Source organism: Ovis aries, chromosome 19 (assembly GCF_016772045.2).
Source record: "Ovis aries strain OAR_USU_Benz2616 breed Rambouillet chromosome 19, ARS-UI_Ramb_v3.0, whole genome shotgun sequence".
Lineage (NCBI taxonomy): Eukaryota > Metazoa > Chordata > Mammalia > Artiodactyla > Bovidae > Ovis > Ovis aries.
In genome coordinates, this window is record NC_056072.1 from 42,694,611 (window position 1) to 42,718,165 (window position 23,555).

General features: G+C 40.4%; 1 protein-coding gene across 8 annotated transcripts in view; it reads left to right on the forward strand.

Annotated features, from left to right (window-relative positions):
• CFAP20DC (CFAP20 domain containing) overlaps positions 1 to 23,187 on the forward strand; it is a 260,347-nt gene extending 237,160 nt beyond the window's left edge. For all 8 annotated transcript variants that reach the window (XM_012099769.5, XM_042235990.2, XM_012099779.5 and 5 more), the window contains 2 exons: positions 9,858 to 9,952; positions 22,637 to 23,187. In XM_012099769.5, coding sequence (XP_011955159.1) covers positions 9,858 to 9,952; positions 22,637 to 22,749 — 208 coding nt within the window. In that variant the 3' untranslated portion in view covers positions 22,750 to 23,187. The remainder of the gene's footprint in view (positions 1 to 9,857; positions 9,953 to 22,636) is intronic.
• Positions 23,188 to 23,555: the final 368 nt, after the last annotated feature.

The window sequence follows — 23,555 nt, forward strand, 5'->3', positions numbered from 1 at the left end:
TTTCTAACACGTCATCACATAGAAAAAAAGAGCAAGACCTCAGATTCTTGATGTACTAAACCAAACTCCTATATCATCTCCCCAGTTTCCCAGTACATTCAGTTTGTACCACTACTGTTTTATTCCCAGAACCCAGACTTTACGCTTCTTCGTTCTCTCTTCAGACGGGCTTCTACCACATTACAGGAGTGTGGTCACCAGTGGCTTCTGAGTTTCACTTCTTTGGGTATCCATCTTCGTTCTGGGACTGCCCCTCTTTTTCATATCCAGTTTCAGAAGTTCTAGGGAAGCACAGTGATTGACCCAGATTAAGTCAGGTGCTGAGCCTCTGTGCTCATGCAGGAACATGATCCTTCCAGGTCATGTGGCCAGAGGGAACTGTTGCAAGGAGAGGGAGGGGAAAGAGTTCTAGATGGACAGTTCCTTAACTCTCTCCTACTGTGTCTTAGAGAAAGATTAAAATTGTTCTTTAGGAGCCCCAAGGGGCAGCTGTAGGAGAAACGTGGAAATTAAATTAAATTTTTTCCCTCAGGATTAAGAAAAACTTTCTAATAGTCAAAGCTATTTGAAGATGAAATATGATCTTGGAAAGTAGTAAGTGCACAGTCAGTGATGGTAATTAAACACATAGACTAGATAAGCGCTTGGTGGAAATGTTGTAAAAGGCCTTCAAAATGAGAACGCTGAGAATCTGGTTAGAGACCTCCTGCAGGAAACAACCAAAATGAAACGATAGGGTCTTAATACTTATTCCAGTCCCTCTTAAGAGACATACAGAAGAGTTCCCAACACAGAATTTGTGTTTCCAACTTATTGTTTGATCTTCCTGCTTCAAATGAGAGATGAATCTTATGAAGAAAAGCTATTAAGAAAATAGCATTTTGCTGTATGTTTAAGTTTCAAAGAAAAAGTATAGTTTCTTAGTTTCTCGTGTTACTAAAACATATTTATGAACCAGTATTCTATTTTCTGAGGCAGACATTTAAATTTTTCTGCCTTAGCTGCAAAGCAGTAGATGTATGTCCTCAGGCTGACCCCAAATTGTGTGTGTACTAAACACAGATAAGGAAACAATAGTATGTCAGTAGCAGGCAGAGAAAAAATAACATAGAGGCAAAATGGTTGCAGTAGCAGCATTATTTATTGTTAGGGAAAATTCCAACTCCAGGTGGCACTCAGTATGCTGGACTACCAGAAAGACTCTTCCATGCATTCAGTAAATATTGAGGAGGTGTCTGTTCTGTGCCAGGCATTTTGCTAGGTGCTCTTGAGAAACCTATATTCAGGTCAGGAAGCAACAGTTAGAACTGGGCATGGAACAACAGACTGGTTCCAAACAGGAAAAGGAGTACATCAAGACTGTATATTGTCACCCTGCTTATTTAACTTCTGTACAGAGTACATCATGAGAAACGCTGGGCTGGAGGAAGCACATGCTGGAATCAAGCTTGCAGGGAGAAATATCAATAACCTCAGATATGCAGATGACACCACCCTTATGGCAGAAAGTGAAGAAGAACTAAAAAGCCTCTTGATGAAAGTGAAAGAGGAGAGTGAAAAAGTTGGCTTAAAGCTCACCATTCAGAAAACTGAGATCATGGCATCTGGTCCCATCACTTCATGGGAAATAGATGGGGAAACAGTGGACACAGTGGCTGACTTTATTTTTCTGGGCTCCAAAATCACTGCAGATAGTGATTGCAACCATGAAATTAAAAGATGATTACTCCTTGGAAGGAAAGTTATGACCAACCTAGATAGCATATTAAAAAGCAGAGACAGCGGACTTTTGGACTCTGAGGGAGAGGGAGAGGGTGGGATGATTTGGGAGAATGGCATTGAAACACATATAATATCATATAAGAAACGATTTGCCAGTCTATGTTTGATGCAGGATACAGGATGCTTGGGGCTGGTGCACAGGGATGATCCAGAGAGATGATATGCGGTAGGAGGTGGGAGGAGGGTTCATGTTCGGGAACTCATATACACCCGTGGTGGATTCATGTCAATATATGGCAAAACCAATACAGTATTGTAAAGTAAAATAAAGTAAAAATAAAAATTAAATAAAATAAAGAAAAAGAAAAGGCAGAGACATTACTTTGTCCACAAAGGTCCATCTAGTCAAGGCTATGGTTTTTCCAGTAGTCATGTATGGATGTGAGAGTTGGACTATAAAGAAAGCTGAGCACTGAAGAATTGATACTTTTGAACTGTAGTATTGGAGAAGACTCTTGAGAGTCCCTTGGACTGCAAGGAGATCCAACCAGTCCATTCTAAAGGAGATCAGTCCTGGGTGTTCATTGGAAGGACAGATGCTGAAGCTGAAACTCCAATACTTTGGCCACCTGATGTGAAGAGCTTACTCATTTGAAAAGACCCTGATGTTGGGAAAGATTTAATGCAGGAGGAGAAGGGGACAACAGAGGGTGAGATGGTTGGATGGCATCACCGACTCAATGGACATGGGTTTGGGTGGACTCCAGGAGTTGGTGATGGACAGGGGGGCCTGACGTGCTGCAATTCATGGAGTCGCAAAGAGTTGGACACGAAAGAGTGACTGAACTGAACTGAACTGAACTGAAAGTCAAGTTGGGGAGACTACATTCACTGAATGATGAAACAGATGAAGGTATAATTATGAGTTGAAATAAGAGCTCTTAATAAGGAGATCACAGTTGCTCTATTAGAAGAAGTAACAAAATATCTCAGCTAGATTGGAGAGGGAGCGTCCAGGAAGACTTCTCAAGAGTGTGATGCTTGAGCCGAAATGTGAAGGTTGGAGATGATTTCACCAGGATAAAAGAGGGACATGGTAGAAACATGGGAGGGAGCATGGTATAGGCAAGGGGGCACAGCCTGGGCAAAGGCCCTGTGATGGTAAGAGTGTAGTATATTCTGGAATCAAGAGAAGCCCAGTGTGGATGGAGCATGGTGAGTGAGAGGGAATCAATTCAAGATGAGGTTAGAAAAACATGAAGAGATGAGGGCATAAAGAGCCGCAAAGGCCAAGATAATGATTCTGATCTTTCTCCTGAGCTTCCCAATGAGACTGAAGGGTTTTAAAAAGAGGTTGACATAATCAGATTAGCATTTTGGTCATAGTATGGAGAACAGTGAAGTGAAGCTAGAATGAACAACTCTAAAGGGGATAAATTAAGAGCTTTTACTACAGAACCGGAGGCAAGGTAGTCGCTTGGACTTTGGTTGTGGAAGAAGAGATGGTGAGAAAGGTGGATTCAGAAGGCATTTAGGAGGAAAACTGACAGAACTTTTCATAAGAGCCTTGAGAATGTTCCACTTCACAGTCCCTTCCTCGAAGACAGGGGTCATTCAACTATAGTGTATGGACCAGCTCCTGCCATGGTGGGATTGTGTGTGTGTGTGTGTGTGTGTGTGTGTGGTTTTCCTTACTCATCGTTTATGTCTGCTTTCACACTACGGCAGCAGAGTTGAATAGTTGCGACGTATTTACCATCTGGTCCTTTACAAGACGCTTTGCCAACCATGGGTTTTTGCTTCAGAAACATCATCTCTGTGATAGTTCAAGGTACAGAAGTTCTTAAGTCAGGGTCCAGAAGTCCATGAATGGGCTTCAGCTGATTTCTGACCTACTAAAATCAAAAGTGAAATTTGTTATTTTTGGTCATTTTTCTTTGTTATTTTTGGTCATTTTGGTTATTTCTCTGGGAAAACAGTGTTTTGTTTTGTTTTGTTTTTACCAGATTTTAAAAAGAATCTATGAATTCTCCCCAAAGTAAGATGCTCCTAGTCATCTCCCCAGTCAGTTCTCTGGCCACAGACAATTTTTGAAACCCAGAGTGCTTTCAGTGAATAAGAAATGTGCACTGGTACCAAATGGTAAATATCAGTAAGTAGTGGGTAGAAATTTCTGCAAGTGAAATATAATAGAAGATCTAATAGAAGATTTTCTGTATAAGTATCTCACACTGAACTGTCTTCTCTGACCCAGAACTTTTGATAGTAGGTACCTCAGTCCTATACATGAGAGCTATGTAATAATTGTCTTGTTTTATATTTCTCAAATAATTACTCCCCCAAATAAATATTTAAATGTATACAAGATTGTAGGCAGTCTCCTTAGAAGGGAATTTCTTTAAGGAATAAACAGATAAGCTGATCAGCACATGTCATTTTCTGTTGCTTAGAATGTTTCTTCCATCTGACTATGAGCTTTCTGATTACCCAGGGTCTGACACAGCAGTCACTAAACACAGCAGTTTAGTAAATGTTTACCATATATGTGAAGGGCTTCCCTGGTGGCTCAGATGGAAGAGAATCTGTCTGCAGTGCAGGAAACCTGGGTTCAGACTCTGAGTTGGGACGATCCCCTGGAGAAGAGAATGGCTACTCATGCAGTATTCTTTCCTGGACAGTTCCTTGGGCAGAGGAGCTTGGCAAATGTGTAAAATTCTCTTGTAAACATAGTCTTGTTTTTAAGTGAAGAAACTGAAACCATACTCTAAAGTGAGGACATTATCCTGTTATAAACATATCTAAGTCACTTCTGATTCAATTAAAGCTCACTCCTCACCTTTAAAACTCTAACATGCAAGTTGAATGAAAAGAGCATGGTAGTGGCAGGGAGGGTGAGATTTTAATGTTAGATAAATTTGTCTGTCGTGAGGATTCACAAGATGATATTTATTCCTCATCTACACTAGATTTGTGTGTGATTTAAAGTGAACCCATGTCTTGACTCTTGAATAAAACACACCTTCTGGTGAGAGAAGGTGCTCCCCATGTATAGATGTGCCTGCAAGCCCTTTCTCTTCAGTTCCAAGAGGAGAGGCAGGGGTGGGAGGCCCGCCAGGGTTCACGAGGAGAACAGGAATAGGAAGCAGCTCCCGAACCTGCTCAGAGAGCAAGCCTGGCTGAAGAGGATATTCTGCACCATAGGAGCTGGAGGTTTTCTCTACAGGTGGATAAGATCTGTCCTTGAGAGAAAAGGTTTCTAGTCAGAGCTGAGGAAGCCAAACAAAACAGAGTATCAAGTCCAAACAACGCGGAAATGCGAGACAAAGAGCAGGAGCAGGTTTCAGCCCATAGGTAGCCAGAGTGAGAAGCAGGCCAAGGACACATTTCAGAACTGAGCTAGGGCTCGACCTGTGTGAGTGAGCCTGAACTGACACTCCCCCATCCCTAGATGTTTGTGGCCTGCTTCTGAGAAGACAGAGGCTTAAATGAATTGATCAAGGGTCAAAACAATGACTTAGCATTAAATATCTCCTATAAAAATATAAACATGTAAAGTATAGGTGCTAGACTACACATTTCTGCTTATTAACAAGTCACCCCATAAAAAGAGATTGTTCTTTAAAAAATGAAATTATTAAATAAGATATTAGTTCTTATCCCTCAAATTGGAAAGCATAAAAACTTGACTACATAGTATTGTGACATGTCTTTGGGAAATGAGCACTCTCAGATGTTGCTGGTGGGAATGCTGAAGGGTACAGTCCTTGTGAAGAAAATTTGTCAGTATCTAACAAAGCCGAGTATGCATTTACCTTTTGTTGCAGTAATCCCACTTCCAGCAATTTACCTTGAAGATGTATCTTCAAGTATACAAAAAAATGCCCAAAGTTATTCATTATAGCATGAATTGCAATAATCACAAAATATTTAAAACTTGCCCAAAGAAAGGAGAGTGGTGAAATAAATGTATGCCACTTCGTGGAGTCGGTTTCCCAGGTGGCTCAGTGGTAAAGAATCTGCCTGCCAATGGAGGAGACCCAGGAGACACAGGTTCGATCTCTGGGTTGGGAAGATCCCCTGGAGGAGGAAATGGCCCACTCCAGTATTCTTGCCATCCAGGGACAAAGGAACATAGTGGTCAGTCAGTTCAGTTCAGTTGCTCAGTCGTGTCCGACTCTGCGACTCCATGAATCGCAGCACGCCAGGCCTCCCTGTCCATCACCAACTCCCGGAGTTCACTCAGACTCACGTGCATCGAGTCAGTGATGCCATCCAGCCATTTCATCCTCTGTCATCCCCTTCTCCTCCTGCCCCCAATCCCTCCCAGCATCAGAGTCTTTTCCAATGAGTCAACTCTTCGCACATAGTGTTAGTGGGCTACAATCTATAGGGTCGCAGAGACTCAAACATAACTGAACACACACACACACACACACACACACACACACACACACAAGTGTGAGTACTGTGCAGCTGTTTAAAAAAAAATGACATTCTCTATGAATTGGTATGAATAATTTCCCAGTTATATTTTAAGTTGGAAAAAAAATGAAAGTGCAAAAGAGTGATTATAGTATTGTACCTTTTGCATTAGAAAGAAGAGGAATGGAAAAATAGGTGTGTATCAGCTGAATTTTTGCAAAAAGAAAGGTAGAGATACCAAAACTAATGAAATTGATTACCTCTGGAGGAGTGGGTAGGGATGGTGTTGAAGTGATGAGGGGATAGAAACAAACTGGAAGGGATGAGAGAAATCTGTTAACTATGTCTTTCTGTGAACATTGACTTTTGAACTAATATTTTAATACATACTTGCAGCAAACGTAATAAAAATCAAGGGGAAAGACCTAAAATATAATACAAACAGAAGCAAATGACACTAGCTATATTTCAAATGAATAATATAACCACACTGAAGTGGTAGGTTGGGGGACACATGTATACATTTGGCAGATTCATGTTGATGCATGGCAAAAACCACCACAAGATTGTAAAGTAATTATTCTCCAATTAAAATTAATTAAAATAATATTAATAATATGGTAATAATGGTCTAATACTACTCATATTAGCAATGTTTATAAAAAACATTTATAAAAATACTACTATTTTTATTAGTAGATTAGTTTATACTACTAATAATAGCAGTAAAAAAAAAAAAAAGTACTAGCGTAAGTAAATTTTGAACATGGTATTTTGACTGAAGATAAAAAGAACCATAAACAGAATTTTAGAGAGTAGGTTTGGTGGGTTTATTGGCTGTTTTGTTTGCTTAACAATTCTGACACTACTTTTGGTGTGTTCTGTACTCCAGAAAATAAGTAAATATACTGAGGCTAATGGAAGGCAGTTTTCTAAGTGTCAGAAGGGAGTTACAAATGCGGAAAAGGGAAAGATGAAAATAACTCTGTGGTATTATATTAGTATTAGAGAAATCAATATGAGCTCATGGTTATAGATTAGGGGCCATCAAACATTTTCTGTAAAACGCCAGATAACAAATATTTAAACTCTGAATCATAGCACAAAAGCTGTCATAGATGGTACATAAACTGATGAACATGGCTATATTCCAATGAAACTTTATTTATGGACACTGAAATGTGAATTTTATATAAATTCCATGTATCACAAAATGTTACTATTTTAATGTTTTTAACCATTAAAATAGATAAAAACTATTTTTGTTTTACAGGTCTTATAAAAGCAGGCAGTGGGCCAGATGTGGCCCATGGGCATACTTTACCAACCCTTGATAGAGAGATGATGATGGATAGATAGATAGCAAATGTGACCAGATGTTTAAATTGGAGAGTATGTGTGAAGGATGATATAGTTCTCTGTACTGTTATTGAACCTTTTCTATAAATCTGAAATTACTTTAAGTTATTTTTTTAATTTATTTTTTTATTGAAGGATAATTGCTTTACAGAATTTTGTTGTTTTCTGTCAAACCTCAGCATGATAAGATTTTTTTTTTCTGATGTGACCATTTTTAAAGTCTTTATTGAATTTGTTACAATATTGCTTCTGTGTTTTTATTTTTTGGCCACAAGGCATTTGGGCAATCTGAGCGCCCCAAACAGAAATTAAACCTGCACCCCCTGTATTGGAAGGCAAAGGCTTAACCACTGGACTGCCAGGGAAGTCCCTGAAATTACTTTAAAACAAGCACAAAAAAAAAAATCACAAAAAGAGTAACCTGTACTTTTTATAGCTACTGCTAACAAAAAAAAAAAAAAAAAGCAACATTAACCAAATCATTGGCCTAAGAAGTAATGTCTTACCTTTTATAGCATCTACTTTTTCCTGGATGTCCATGGACCATGGCTAGAAGCTACTACAGCCATTGTGTCAAGTTCCTAATTTGTCGCTTAGGGGGTTATTTTTCTCCTGTTCATCCTTGCTCTCCATCTCTCTTAACAAGTAATGAGGTCACTGGGCTGGTAATTTGTATGTGACCTTGTAATTTTCTACAATGTAGGAATTTTTTGGCCTGCTATAATTAAATGGACTAAATAAAAGGTGCTTATCAGAAAATGTCCCATTAGCTTGGAAATCTGTGACAAATCCTTTCTGGTGTCTTTAGTGTATTATTTTGAAATTCAATTTCACAGCAAACTCACTTTGCTTATTTCGCTAGCCATAGCCTGGTGGTAGCTAAGGTGAAGAGTGAGCAAAAGTATCTTAAGATAATACAAATATGAACTGGATAATTTTTACAGTAAGATACTTTTTATACAAGAAGAGTGAATGATTTGCAAAGAAAACCTCTACTGTACAGACTTGAAATCATTCTGCAGTTCTTTGCTGGTTTAATTCCAACAGAATCCAGTCTTGCCTTGGTTTATCATTGTAGGTAAAGCCATTCTGTTAACTCCATTGATAATGAAGATGGTATTAGTCATAGCTGAAATTTTTTGAGTGCAGCTCTGTACCCAGATCCACACCAAAAGTTTTTCATCCTTTTTGTTTTTTTCATTTAATCTTAACCAAAAAATAACTTAAGTAACAATTATCTCTTTTTTTATAGATAAGGCCTAGTGATGTTATAAGTGACTTGGCGAAGTTCTTACATTTAGGAAACATGGGGCCAGGATTGGCCTGGGGAGCCAGCCCTCTTAGTTTCTTATTGGGACTCTCTCCCATTGTAGACGAAGACAGCAGGAAATACAGAAATTTAGAAAGAAAATTTGGGGTCATGAGGACATGTCCCCTTTGAGAAGAATAAGGTCAGTGATACAGAGTGTTAACATCAATGCGAGAAACAGAATTCACTTTGGAAAATCCTTTGCATTCCCTTTTATGCTCTGTTCCCGCGAGGAAGCTCAGTAGCAAGTTTAGAGATGAGAAAGGCTTGAATCAGAACACAAGGTGACATGCCTTCCGAATGTCGCCAACTTGCGTCGCCCCCACCCAGGCATCTGCTAGAGGAACAGGGAGACAGAATAATGGAAAGAAGGAAAGTAAAGAGACTGGGAAATGAGGTTGGAAGTTGTAGGCAGAGGGACGAGGAATGTAGGAGGTCTTTATGGAGTGGTTTTGCCCCCATTCACACTGGGAGAACTCAAGTATTGAGCCACTCAAGGGCCCAACGGTCCTCTCTCTCCTCTTTTGCCCTCCCCTGCCTCCTCTTTTGCCCTACCCTGGAGTAAATGCATACCAGCTCCCACCATCATGGCTGGTCCAGACAGCTCCAAGACTAAGTTCCCTTTTGAATCACTGAGTGGATTCTTGTCATCCATGACATGTGACTGGTGGCTTTGTCAGGCTTTCTTATGCAAAGGTCCTAAGGAGCTTTATCTCTGTATTTCTTCTGACTTGTTTAAATAAGTTTCTCAGGTGAGAGGAGCTGTGCTATAGCTGAAGATGAATACTGTGTTTTTCAAAGGAATAGTGGTCATCATTAAGATGGTATGTTTATTGAACAACTAGTTAGTGAAGTAACTGACTTTGTATTTACAGATTTATAAAACTGAATATTAATTTCTGGACACCTTATTTTCCGAAGTATGAAGGAAGAAAAATGTTTCTTTGTGAAAGCTCCAGGGAGTTAAAAATCCAGGGGAAAGGTAAAAATCTATATATCTAGAATTACAAACATGTGGTTCATTTTTTTCTTCTTTTCTTTTTAGGGACTGGTTAAATATGCTGAGCCCACCGATTGTTCCTCCCAGTCAACAGTCCGCAGAGCGGCATCAGGATTCTTCTGGAAGCTCGAGTGTTCAAGGTGGGAATATGAAAAATGCCAAGCATAAAAAAATAAAAATAATTAACTATAAATAGACAAAATCAATCACTTTGAGATTCCACTATTTTTATTAAATGATAATCACTTAGACTCACACATTGAAAATGAGGTAATCTGTGCCTCATTTTATAGGGTGATAGGTTCTTTGCAACTAAAAGGAATTTAAAAGAGAAATTGTTCTTGTTCTCCTGAAGGTTAATCCCTGGGCAAAATATAATTTAAAGCATAAGAGCATGGCTTTGGTGTCAAATTGACCTTCATCTGAATTCCAGCTCTAGCAATTCCTGCTGTGTGACTTTTATGAATTTCAGTTTTATAAAATAAGACTAATAATAGATGGTGCCCACCTGCAAGCTTTTCATGAAGATTCAGTGAGGTGTACTGTATATGAAACGTTTGGAATAATGCCTACAAAATGCCAGCTGTTAGTACTGTTACAAGGCAGACCAAATATTCCATGTTTTTGTTAATACAGAGATACAGCCTTTTTATTAAAGCAGAGGTTGACACGGAGCTATAATGGGTTGTATTAGTAATGGAAAAATTCAAAGGAAGCAGGAATGAAAATTTGCCTGGGGTTCTCTTTGTTGATGAGAGCCTCTAAGATGAACTGTTTAGATTCTGACTGTGAGCAGGGAACGTGGCTGTCAGCAGCATTGTAGAGGAGGAACAGAAAAGAATCTTTAGTGGAATCAGAGGGCTTGAGATGGGAGGGGTGGGGAGAGATCTAAAATGCATAGTCAGAGTCACAGACAACATCAGAGTGGGACTCCCTGAGATTGTTCTCCAAGTTGGATTTTAAAGATGGGTGCCCTCTGTCTATAGTCTCTTTAAAAAAAAGGAACTGAAACCAGGATAAATTATTCAAACAAAGTTGCCAGTTTTATTTTTTTCCCTAACTGCCCCAGGGAAAAAGTGGAGCATCCCATTTTTCTTCAGGTACGGAGAATCCAGAGTGAGAGCTGATACATCTGAGTTGTGCATTTAGGCCGCCCAAGTGATGGCAGTGTCACTGTGATTTACGGTCTGAAATAGATGATGCCCCTCAAATTGAGACTGTTTTTAGAGGTGTACATTTATAATTACTTATGACAGAAAAACAGAATCTTGACTGTCAGGAGGAGACCTTGCTGTGAGGGGGCAAATAATAAGTGTCCTGAATAAGCCACAGGAACTGAGAATCTGGTCCTTAAGCAGAGGCACCAAAGACCTATGGTGGTGACGAGTGGCCAAAAGGATGTCTTATAGTCGCCTTTGCAAAGTGATGTCTTGACAGCAAGAGCTCAAATTATGTTGAAGGTAAATAGAACTTACATTGAAGACAAAGAAACACATTATATTCAGAGGACTGTAGAAACGTCCTGGCCAATGTTAACCAGATCTGGCACCCCTTCTCCCTGTTACTCTAGATTTCCATTTCTGAGCCTTTCCCTTTTCTGATAGGCTTAGATAGTTTGTAGCTAATTAAGACCATCAAAAAGTAGAGTTTCTTATTTGCTTAATCTTTGCATGTCATTGGCTTCATGTTAAACAACACAGCATGCACTGAACTTGTTTCCGTCTGTTCTTATAAAATGTTTGTCAAAGAAAAATACTGGGCTCAAGCTCAGGTATGTATCATCAGAAGGAGGGGGCCACACAGGTGTGGCAGTCTGGGAATCTTCCTAGGTACCTGTTGCTCAGTCTTTATCATTAATTATTAATTCAGCATTTAACATATGCCAGACACTGTGCTTGGTGGTTGATTTAGTCCTCAAAAGTAAGTCACTCAAAGACAAGTATTATATGATGTCACTTATATATGGAATCTAAAATTTGATACAGATGAACTATTTACAAAACAGAAACAGTCTCACAGACACAAAAAACAAACTTAGGGTTAACCAAAGGGGAAGGTGGGGTAGGGGTAAATTAGGAGTTTGGGATTAACATATAAAAACTACTGTATATAAAATAGATTAACAACAAGGTCCTACTGTATAGGCAGGGAATTATATTCATTGTCTTACAATAAACTATAATAGAAAGGAATTTGAAAAATAATATATATATATGTTTATATACGTATATATGTCTGAATCACTGTACACCAGAAACTAACACAGCATTGTAAATCACTATACTTCACTTGTAAAAAATATGTAAAAAAAAAAATCAGTCCTCACAGCAGCACAATGAGGAAGATACTATTTTTGTATATGCAGTTGTTATTTTTACAGCCAGAGAAACTGAGAATAGGAGCCCTTGACTAATTTGCCCAAGGTTAGTCATAGGCAGAGCTGGGATTGAAATATAAGCAGCCTGGCCCCAGAGCCCAACCACAGTTTTCACTTCTTAATTTTTTTTGGTTTCAGTTCAGTTCACTCGCTCAGTATGTCTGCCTCTTTGTGACCCCATGAATTGCAGCACGCCAGGCCTACCTGTCCATCACCAACTCCCAGAGTTCACCCAGACTCATGTGCATCAAGTCAGTGATGCCATCCAGAAATCTCATCCTCTGTTGTCCCCTTCTCCTCCTGCCCCCAACATTCCCAGCATCAGGGTCTTTTCCAGTGAGTCAACTCTTTGCATGAGGGGGCCAAAGTATTGGAGTTTTAGCCTCAGCATCAGTCCTTCCAATGAACACCCAGGACTGGTCTCCTGTAGGATGGACTGGTTGGATCTCCTTGCAGTCCAAGGGACTCTCAAGAGTCTTCTCCAACACCACAGTTCAAAAGCATCAATTCTTCAGCACTCAGCTTTCTTCACAGTCCAACTCTCACATCCATACATGACCACTGGAAAAACCATAGCCTTGACTAGACGGACCCTTGTTGGCAAAGTAATATCTCTGCTTTTTAATATGCTATCTAGGTGGGTCATAACTTTCCTTCCAAGGAGTAAGTGGCTTTTAATTTTATGGCTGCAGTCACCATCTGCAGTGATTTTGGAGCCCCAAAAAATAAAGTCTAACACTGTTTCCACTGTTTCCCCATCTATTTCCCATGAAGTGATGGGACCAGATGCCATGATCTTCGTTTTCTGAATGGTGAGCTTTAAGCCAACTTTTTCAGTCTCCTCTTTCACTTTCATCAAGAGGCTTCTTAGTTCCCCTTCACTTTCTGCCGTAAGGGTAGTGTCATCTGCATATCTGAGGTCATTGATATTTCTCCCGGCAATCTTGATTCCAGCCTGTGCTTCTTCCATCCCAGCATTTCTCATGATCTACTTTGCATTTAAATAAGCAGGGTGACAATATACTCCTTTTCCTATTTGGAACCAGTCTATTGTTCCATTTCCAGTTCTAACTGTTGCTTCCTGACCTGCATATAGGTTTCTCAAGAGGCAGGTCAGATGGTTTGATATTCCCATCTCTTTCAGAATTTTCCACAGTTTATTGTGATTCACACAGTCAAAGGCTTTGGCATAGTCAATAAAGCAGAAATAGGTGTTTTTCTGGAACTCTCTTGCTTTTTCCATGATGCAGAGGATGTTGGCAATTTGATCTCTAGTTCCTCTGCCTTTCCTAAAACCAGCTTGAATATTTGGAAGTTCCCAGTTCACATATTGCTGAAGCCTGGCTTGGAGAATTTTGAGCATGACTTTACTAGCGTGTGAGATGAGTGCAATTGTGCAGTAGTTTGAGCATTCTTTGGCATTGCCTTTCTTTGGGATTGGAATGAAAACTGACCTTTTCCAGTCCTCTGGCCACTGCTGAGTCTTCCAAATTTGCTGGCATATTGAGTGCAGCACTTTCACAGCATCATCTTTCAGGATTTGAAATAGCTCAACTGGAATTCCATCACCTCCACTAGCTTTGTTTGTAGTGATGCTTTCTAAGGCCCTCTTGCCTTTGCATTCCAGAATGTCTGGCTCTAGGTGAGTAATCACATCATTGTGATTATCTGGGTCGTGAAGATCTTTTTTGTACAGTTCTTCTATGTATTCTTGCCACCTCTTCTCAATATCTTCTGCTTCTGTTAGGTCCATACCATTTTTGTCCTTTGTCGAGCCCATCTTTGCATGAAATGTTCCCTTGGTATCTCTAATTTTCTTGAAGAGATCTCTAGTCTTTCCCATTCTGTTGTTTTCCTCTATTTCTTTGCATTGATTTCTGAGGAAGGCTTTCTTATCTCTCCTTGCTATTCTTTGGAACTCTGCACTCAAATGGGAATATCTTTCCTTTTCTCCTTTGCTTTTCACTTCTCTTCTTTTCACAGCTATTTGTAAGGCCTCTTCAGACAGCCATTTTGCTTTTCTGCATTTCTTTTCCATGGGGATGGTCTTGATCCCTGTCTCCTGTACAATGTCATGAACCTCCCATCCGTGGTTCATCAGGTACTCTTATCTATCAGATCTAGCCTCTTAAATCTATTTCTCACTTCCACTGTATAATCATAACAGATTTGATTTAGGTCATACCTGAATGGTCTAGTGGTTTTCCCTACTTTCTTCAATTGAAGTCTGACTTTGGCAATAAGGAGTTCATGATCTGAGCCACGGTCAGCTCCCTGTCTTGTTTTTGCTGACTGTATATAGCTTCTCCATCTTTGGCTGCAAAGAATATAATCAGTCTGATTTCGGTGTTGACCATCTGGTGATGTCCATGTTTAGAGTCTTCTCTTGTGTTGTTGTGTGTTTGCTATGACCAGTGCGTTCTCTTGGGAAAACTCTATTAGTCTTTGCCCTGCTTCATTCCATATTCCAAGGCCAAATTTGCCTGTTACTCTTGGTGTTTCTTGACTTCCTACTTTTGCTTTCCAGTCCCCTCTAATGAAAAGGACGTCTTTTTGGGGTGTTAGTTCTAAAAGGTCTTGTAGGTCTTCGTAGAACCATTCAGCTTCTTCAGTTTTCCTGGTTGGGGCGTAGGCATTGATCATCGTGATTATTGAATGGTTTGCCTTGGAAACAAACAGAGATCATTCTGTCATTTTTGAGATTGCTTGCAATTACTGCATTTTGGACTCTTTTGTTGACCATGACGCCTGCTCCATTTCTTCTAAGGGATATAATGGTCATCTGAGTTAAATTCACCCATTCTAGTCCATTTAAGTTTGCTGATTCCTAGAATGTCGACATTCACTCTTGCCATCTCCTGTTTGACCACTTCCAATTTGCCTTGATTCATGGACCTAACATTCCAGGTTCCTATGCATATTGCTCTTTACAGCATTGAACCTTGCTTCTATCACCAGTCACATCCACAACTGGGTATTGTTTTTGCTTTGGCTCCTTCCCTTCATTCTTTCTGGAGTTATTTCTCCACTGATATCCTGCAGTATATTGGCCACCTACCAACCTGGGGCGTTCCTCTTTCAGTATCCTATCATTTTGCGTTTTCATACTGTTCATGGGGTTCTCAAGGCAAGAATACTAAAGTGGTTTGCCATTCCCTTCTCCAGTAGACCACATTCTGTCAGACCTCTCCACCATGACCCGTCCATCTTGGGTGGCCCCACATGGCATGGCTTAGTTTCATTGAGTTAGACAAGGCTGTGGTCCGTGTGATCAGATTGGCTAGTTTTCTGTGATTATGGTTTCAGTGTGTCTGCCTCTGATGCCCTCTCACAACACCTACCATCTCACTTGGGTTTCTCTTACCTTGGACGTGGGCTATCTCTTAACGGCTGCTCCAGCAAAGTGCTGCCACTGCTCCTTACCTAGGACAAGGTCACCCCTCCTGACCTTGAATGTGGATTAGCTCCTCTCGGCCCTCCTGCCCCCACAAAGCCGCCACTCCTTGGACGTGGGGTTGCTCCTCTCAGCCGCCTTTTGTGGTTTAAAACCAAATAAATAAATTACCTAATCAAAAAATACTGTATATAAAACCAGCAACTGAAAAATAACTTTTCTGTTGAGAGTTCCTAATCTACAAGAAAGCAAATGAAAATATCTCAAGGGCTGAGTAGCTAAGTTCTTTCAGGGGAAAAAAAAGGGCAGATCTCTGGTCACCTGTTGCAGCCCTGACTCCCCATCCTGTGCAGTCTTGTCGCAAATAACTGGTGGCCATACTCCCTCCAGCAGGGTGGGTCGCCGAGGGGTGCACTTACCATGTTGACCAGATGTAGGGCAAGGCCAAGGGAGTGAGGGGCCGAATGAAGAGCAGAATGACTCCAGTGTGGGACTGACGGGCCTGGGTGGTTGCTGGGCCCACCTTCTCAAAGACCTCTCTAGACGATCTTATGAGTCAGTCAGTCTCTCACTTTACCCTGTATCTTTTCATCACAGCCTTTTCACAGTTTGTAACTCGTGATTCATTTACTTGTTTATTGTCTTTTTTCCCAGGTAGTCTAAGAGTTTTTAAAAGCAGAGACTGTCAGTTTACGCACCCCTAGATCCCTAGTACCTGTGCAGTTTCTGGTATACATTATAACAGATACTCTGGGTTCTCCTTAGAACACAGGAAAGGAAAAAGGGAGGGAAAGAGGGAGAGAAATGTCATCCAACTGGTAATTTCTTGTAACAATAACCTTGAAAGAAAAATCAAGGTAGTTAATTGAAATCCAACTTTTCCTCAGTTCGTTTTTTGGTATATCTGTAAAATGGAACAATGAGAGTATTGAACTTACCCATACACTGTAGCAGTTCAAACAGTTGGTAGGTTACTGTATGCAGTGGCTCTTTATGTATAAGCAATGAAGAGACTTTTCTGTCAAATGAAATCTCATCTGAAATCCCAATATGTAAAGTAGTTACAAGTAGAACCTCTCTGACTAAATGCGAGTTAGGGTCTCAGAACCCTGCCATGGGGCCCTAATGAACCAGTTTCAAACACCTATGTAGTCCATTGCCCTCAGTGTAGCCTTGCCCAAGGTCAAATGCTCAATCAGAGTTAGAATTTGGGTCCAGGTTTCTTCCACAGGAGTGCCTTTCTGAAGAACCATCACACTAGGACATGAAGGTAATTTTGAAGACTGATTCACAAGGAAAGAGTCTCTTCCATCTTGAGACTTCTCAGGTAAAAATAACAAAAACATTTATTTCACCTTCCTTGACCCAGGCCTCCATGTACACTTTAATTCTCAGAATTAGCCTACAGATATGTAGGTACTATTGTACCCTCTTTTACACATGAACCCTGGGACTTAAAGCAGGAGAGTGATGTGATGAACCACCACATCCATCAGAGACTGAGAGGCTGAGACGTACCTGTGCAGTTAGTGGCATAACGGGAAGATGGCCTGACCAACAGACAACTCTGGAATACTTGCCCCAGGCCATGCAGAAGTAAACACATGCATTATACAGGCCCCGGAGCCCCTTCTTCATTCAGTACAAATTCCACAGTTTCTGTTTGGCCAGAATGTCTCAAGTGTGTGAATTCTGCCATAAAGTGAACAGCCCAGCTCCCAGCAGAGCAACCAGCCAGCAGGAATAACACTGAGCTCCGTGGCATTCGACTGGATGGAGAAGCAGGCAGCTGTCAGCTGTTCCTCTTGGGCCACAACACACTTGCCGAATATCAATCACCATGGGCACGGGTGCCCTTAACGCTTCCTAAAAATGTGTTTTCCTGGAGACTGGAAAATGTTAAAAATGGGAAGTTAAGATTTCAGAACTTACTCAAGAAAACTACCAAACTGACCTTTTGAAAATGAGCCAGACTGCCTGAAAAATAGTTGTCAATTTGTTTTTGACATTTGTTCCTTTACAAATATGACCCTTAAATTATTCATGCTTACCAGCTCCAAAATGGAATAATAATGCCTCTCTCTTCAGGCCTGTAAACCTTTTTTACAGTTTCCGTGGATTTTGAGTGAAGACCTTTTAGAGTTGCCAGGGTCTCATGAAAATAACATCCTTGTACCTTTTGTTCAGCAGAGCCACAGAAGATGTTCCTTTATGAACATTAGTTATTCTTCCACAAGTCACAAATAGACAGCAGATGCAGTTAAGAATCTGCTTGCAATGCAGGAGCCTCAGGAGGCTGTGACAGGAAGATCCCCTGGAGAAGGGAATGGCTACCCACTTCAGTATTCTTGTTTGGAGAATCCCATGGACAGAGGAGCTTGGTGGGCTACTGTTCATAGGGTCGCAAAGAGTCGGACATGACTGAAGAGACTTAGCACTCATGCACACTTATTTTATGCATATAATATCCAAATTACTGGTAAATAATTTATAGAAATTTCATGATGCCTCCCAGCTACCCAGAGAGAGGGGAGCATGGCCACCTGTCCTGGGTCCAACAGAGGAATCCTTTGATAGTCCTATTTCCCACCATGAAGTTATTTGACATTTACCTAATACCTTGAATCTAAAAACAGTCTTCCAAAATCTGTTTTATTAGTTATCTCACCAGACATCTTGCTTCATTGAACAGCCATGGTACCCACAGTGTTTAACATGGCACATGTGTTAGTCACTCAGTTGTGTCCAACTCTTTGTGGTCCCATGGATATAGCCCACCAGGCTCTTCTGTCCATGGAATTCTCCAGGCAAGAATATTGGAGTGTGTTGCCATTTCCTTCTCCAGGGAAACTTCCCAGCCCAGGGATTGAATCTGGGTCTCCTGCATTGCAGGCAAATTCTTTACCATCTAAACCCCCAGGGAACCCATAGGACATTGTAAATGCTCCATAAATGCTTGATGAGTAGAATGAGTGAATCTTCTGCCTATGGGAAATAGGAAGATCACTTGGTCTACTCTTTGGATCTTCCATATATCTTGAAGATTTATTTAAAATGCAAAGGAGAACTTCCCCCCACCCACCCTCTGCCAAAAAAAGCAATATTGGCAATCAGAGTAGGAATAGAAGCCAGCATTAATTAAGTGCCTGCTTTGTACCCAGCGCTCTATCCCATTTTCCTGTGATTAGAGGTGGGGAGATACTATACAAAGAAATATCTTCTTTTGTGGCACACTGGACGTGAACCCTCTAGCAGAGAAGTGAACACACCAATGGATGTCTGAGTCTCTCTCCCTCTTCCAGAACTGCCCACACCTATTTGTTCCCCAGGTGTACAACAGAAGGGTCTTGACCCAGGGTGTGGTCCTCAGTTCCATTGCTGGAATTGGGATGCACTTCCACCTGTCTTCAGCGCTGCCACTTTGTCTGAAATCAGGCACTGGAGACTCTTATGGGATTTGTAGGCTTCAGAGCTCAACAGTCTGACTAGGGACCTTCCTTCATGTGCAACAGAAAGCATTCAGAATGGTAAGCCACACATTTACAAGTGCATATATGGTTTGTGAGATTTTCCCCAGCTTTATTACTATATAATTGACATGTCACATTATGTAAGTTTAAGGTGACAACATGATGCTTTGATATACAAGTTCACATCTGAATCACATTTATAAGTAGAGACTACCTGGAAAGAATCAAATTGCTGAAATTCCTAAGTAATCATCCAAATTTTTCAACTGGTTGTTTTAAATGGCATGTTCCAAGTAAAATATAGCCACTAGATTTTACAAAAGGAATGATGTACTTATTTCCCAAATGAAACCTGAACTATAATGTTAACATCATTTGCCTTCCCAACAAGACAATACAGCTTGCTAATAGAAGAAAGTACCTTTCATCTTTTTATTGCATTTTCGGCCATTTACCTTTCTCTCATTTGAGGGCACATGTTTGCTGAGAAGCAGATCGCAACAGTTCACTTTCTCGAGTTTTAGTGAAAGGTAATTCTGCCCCACTGTGATAGAAGTTGATGGAAGAATTTGCCAGCATCTGGTCCTCAGCAGAATAGTATCTAAAATGCCATCTTTATTGATCCTAAGGCTGCCTGTTCCCAGTGGTGATCCCCCACCATTGAATTGTCTAAACCATAGTGCATTGGTATGCACATAAAAATACAGTCAATCAGTTCTCAAGATCTATAAGAGAGAAAATGCATTAACTTGTTAAAAAAAATTCTAGATGGCAGCGTCAGAAAATCGAAAATCAAGTATAATGTCTTGACTGTGAGATTTTAAATCTGATAAACTGGTGCCACATCATTTATTTTCAAGCTTGAAGACTGAGCTTGTGCATATAGGTTTTCTATTATCTACAGTTTAAATGCCTCAAATATAGATAATTAAGCATTTATATTAATTGACTTTCAGAAGGTGAGCTAGAGGAATTATTTGCTCACATTGATCTAACGAAGGGGAGGGCAGCTATTATTGCTGTGTTTGGTCTGGCTCCATTGGTTTTCCTTCTGTTATTGCTGTTAGCCGACTTCAAAGTGGATGAAGCTGAAAGTTTGTAAATATATTATTATCTGAAAGGCAATTTTAGTTCACTAGTAATGGCTTTATTATGTGAAGAAGAGTAAAAACGTAATTTGGACCCCTGTCCAGATGCTTTTTCTCTGGTAGCAGAGAATGGTTTTATTTCTTAATTTGTAAAGTTTCTGTAGCCAGTCTTTAAATAGAGCAATTTAGCATTTGGGAGAAAAACAAACTATGTGCTATCCAAGAATATAATTGAAAATTACCCTATACCCATGCACAATAATTACCTTTCAAAACATTTCCCATTGCTTGACATCATACTCGTAATTGCTTAACAATATGATAATTTCATTACATAGAGATTACAGTGGCAAAATGATATAAGTTGGAGGCTTTGAAAATTAAGTTATAATGAAAACAAAACCTTTTATGCAAGTTTAAAACACTTATTTCAATATAAAAGTATACATAATATCACCCAATTTTTGTATGAATGTCATTGTTGGTAGAGTTTTAAAATTTAAAGCTTTTGTTGGCTTAAAACTCAACATTCAGAAAACTAAGATCATGGCATCCAGTCCCATCATTTCATGGCAAATGATGGGGAAACAATGGAAACAGTGAGACACTTTATTTTGGGGGGCTCCAAAATCACTGCAGATGGCGACTGCAGCCATGAAATTAAAAGATGCTTGCTCCTTGGAAAAGACGCTATGACCAACCTAGATAGCATATTAAAAAGCAGAGACATTACTTTGCCAACAAAGGTCCATCTAGTCAAACCTATGGTTTTTCCAGTAGTCATGTATGGATGTGAGAGTTGGACCAGAAAGAAAGCTGAGTGCCAAAGAATTGATGCTTTTGAACTGTGGTACTGAAGAAGACTCTTGAGAGTCCCTGAGGTTCCAAAGGACTGTGGAAGGACTTTGAAACCACTGACTCATTTGAAGACTACTTGAGATGGTCTCGATGGACTGTAAACTCCGGATGATGGACAGGAAATGCTGCAGTCCATCCCAGAGGACTAAGTGACTGAACTGAAACTACCAAATGCCACTGAATGATGTGAATTGGAACCTGACCTGCAGTTTGATAAAAGACCCCAGATTACTGGGAAAGATGGAAGGCAGAGATAGAAGGCGATGCAGTGGCATCACCGACTCGATGGACATGAGTTTGAGTAAACTCCGGAGTTGGTGATGGACAGGGAAGCCTGGCATGCTGCAGTCCATGGGGTCCCAGAGTCAAATATGACTAAGTGACTGAACTGAGCTGAAGGGCATTCGGGTGGTGAACAGTGCTCTCCCATCCATCCCCAGCTTCCTTGGATTCCAGAGCCCAGGGGTGCTCTTAGCCACACCCAGTTAACTCTTCATTAATCTTTAGTAGCTGCTTTTGTTTCATGGGCAGGACACTTAAGACCACAGATTTTGTTTCACAGTCACTGATTCCCCCTTTCAAAAGGGCTCAGTATTTACGGAGTCTCTATTATGGGCCAGCCATGCCCATGCCCACCATCCAGTCCCTATCCAAAGTTGACCTGGTGAGCTTGCAGGCCAAAGGTTTGATTTTCTTTGGTCCGAAATAGCCCATGCTAAGAAAAAAGAGAGGGGTAGTGTCTTCATCACCTCCTCCTTCCTGAGCCTGCTCTGGGAGTCTCCAACTGAGGGAAGTCTTGCTCTCCCAGCCTCTGAATTCCTACCCTGTATATTTTGAGAAGTCCAGAGGGCACTCGCTTGCTGGTGATGGCATAAGGTACACAAGTGCTGAGCATAACATTTTAGTAAAACAGCTTTTTGTTTTTGTTTTTGTTTTCATTTCTTGAAAACCAACCAAACCTTTCTAATAACTTAGGCAATAGGCATTCTCTACAACCAAATCATCTAAATAATTATCACAGGGAAAAAAATTTGACATGTTCATTTTCCCAGCAAATTTGACACAACTTGCTACCACTAATACAATTACAGATCATCTGACCTTGTTTTCCTCATGTGTTCTTTGCTTTGCACAGCTTATATATCTAAACGTTATTTTAATTCATGTTTCTGTGGTAGCCTTTTTAGGATGTATGAATGGGGATTGAGCTCTTTACTATATTACTTCATTTGCACTGTTTGGCATTTCTGCAGCTCTAGCCCATGAAGAAGGCTAGAGCTGCGAAAATCAAAGATAATCAAATTTTGAATCCCGTTCAACCCTAATTAGCATAACTCTTTAGTTCTTTGGCCCTCTTCTTTAGTTTTTTCTCCTCCCTGCCAGTTCTGCACACTCATTTTTCTCCTGCTTTATAGTGAATCTGGCCCCTCTGATCACCATTTCTTCTCTATCTTACACGGCAAGTATAGAGCCGTCACATCCGCAGCGCTCCTGCCTCCCAGCGTTGATGTCCCGCCCACACGAGGATGGTCCTCCAGGACAAATGGTGATTCCCGCTCCCTTGCCCTTCTCTGTTGCAGTTTCAGAATTCCCAGCGAGGCCAGCAGCTAACATGACTATGCTTCCCGTCCCCACAGGTGAAGAGGAGCTGAGTGTGGAAGAGGATGAGGAAGTGCTGACTCTGCTGTATGACCCATGTTTGAACTGTTACTTTGATCCCCAAACTGGGAAGTACTACGAGTTGGTATAACGCCTGCTTCCAGGGCCAAGGATGGCTGCCCCAGGTGGAGCAGGATAGCAGCTCTGATTCTGTTAAGCTGGCGTCACAAGTGTGTCTCTGGCAGGCCTACAGGATCAGAAAGAACTAAGAGAGATGAAGTCAGTTTGTACATAATGTTCAATGTTAGGACTGCCTACATTCTTTATGTAGATGGGTATGACTTTTCAGAACTGTGAAGGAATTAATATAGAGACAAGATTGTAGGACTTTAAATTGTTACTTATTTGCTGGTTCTCATCCTGTATATAATTGTTTACTTCATATACTTTTATGTAAATGAATTAAGAGTTATTCAAATTTTTGCAGTGTTAATGTATAAATGATGGCTTGGTACACAGAAAACTTATTTAAAAGATGCTTTTTCTTTTCTTACCTATTTGTATTAAAAATAAAATCTGATGGTCAGAAGAATGCCTTTTAAACTGCTTCTTTTTACTTAACCCACTTTCTTTGCCAGAATATTCCTAGATGGTATTTACTTTTCCTTAGACTTCTAGAAAAGGAATTACTGTGAATTAGTCAGACTTTATGATCATATTTTATTGGCACTGGCCCCACAATTTCCATTTCATTATCGTTCATCCATAGTTTGCCAAAGATCATAACATTGTTAATAACTTCAGCTACTTAGCTGTGTGCTTTTTAAAAAACTATCTATGAATACAAATCTAGCTCTGTGGATCCGTATTTAGTAAGAAGCCACCCATTTGAACACTCTACATACCTTACACTTTCTGTGACTTAGACCTGGAGAAATGGAGGCGACTTCCTTTGGT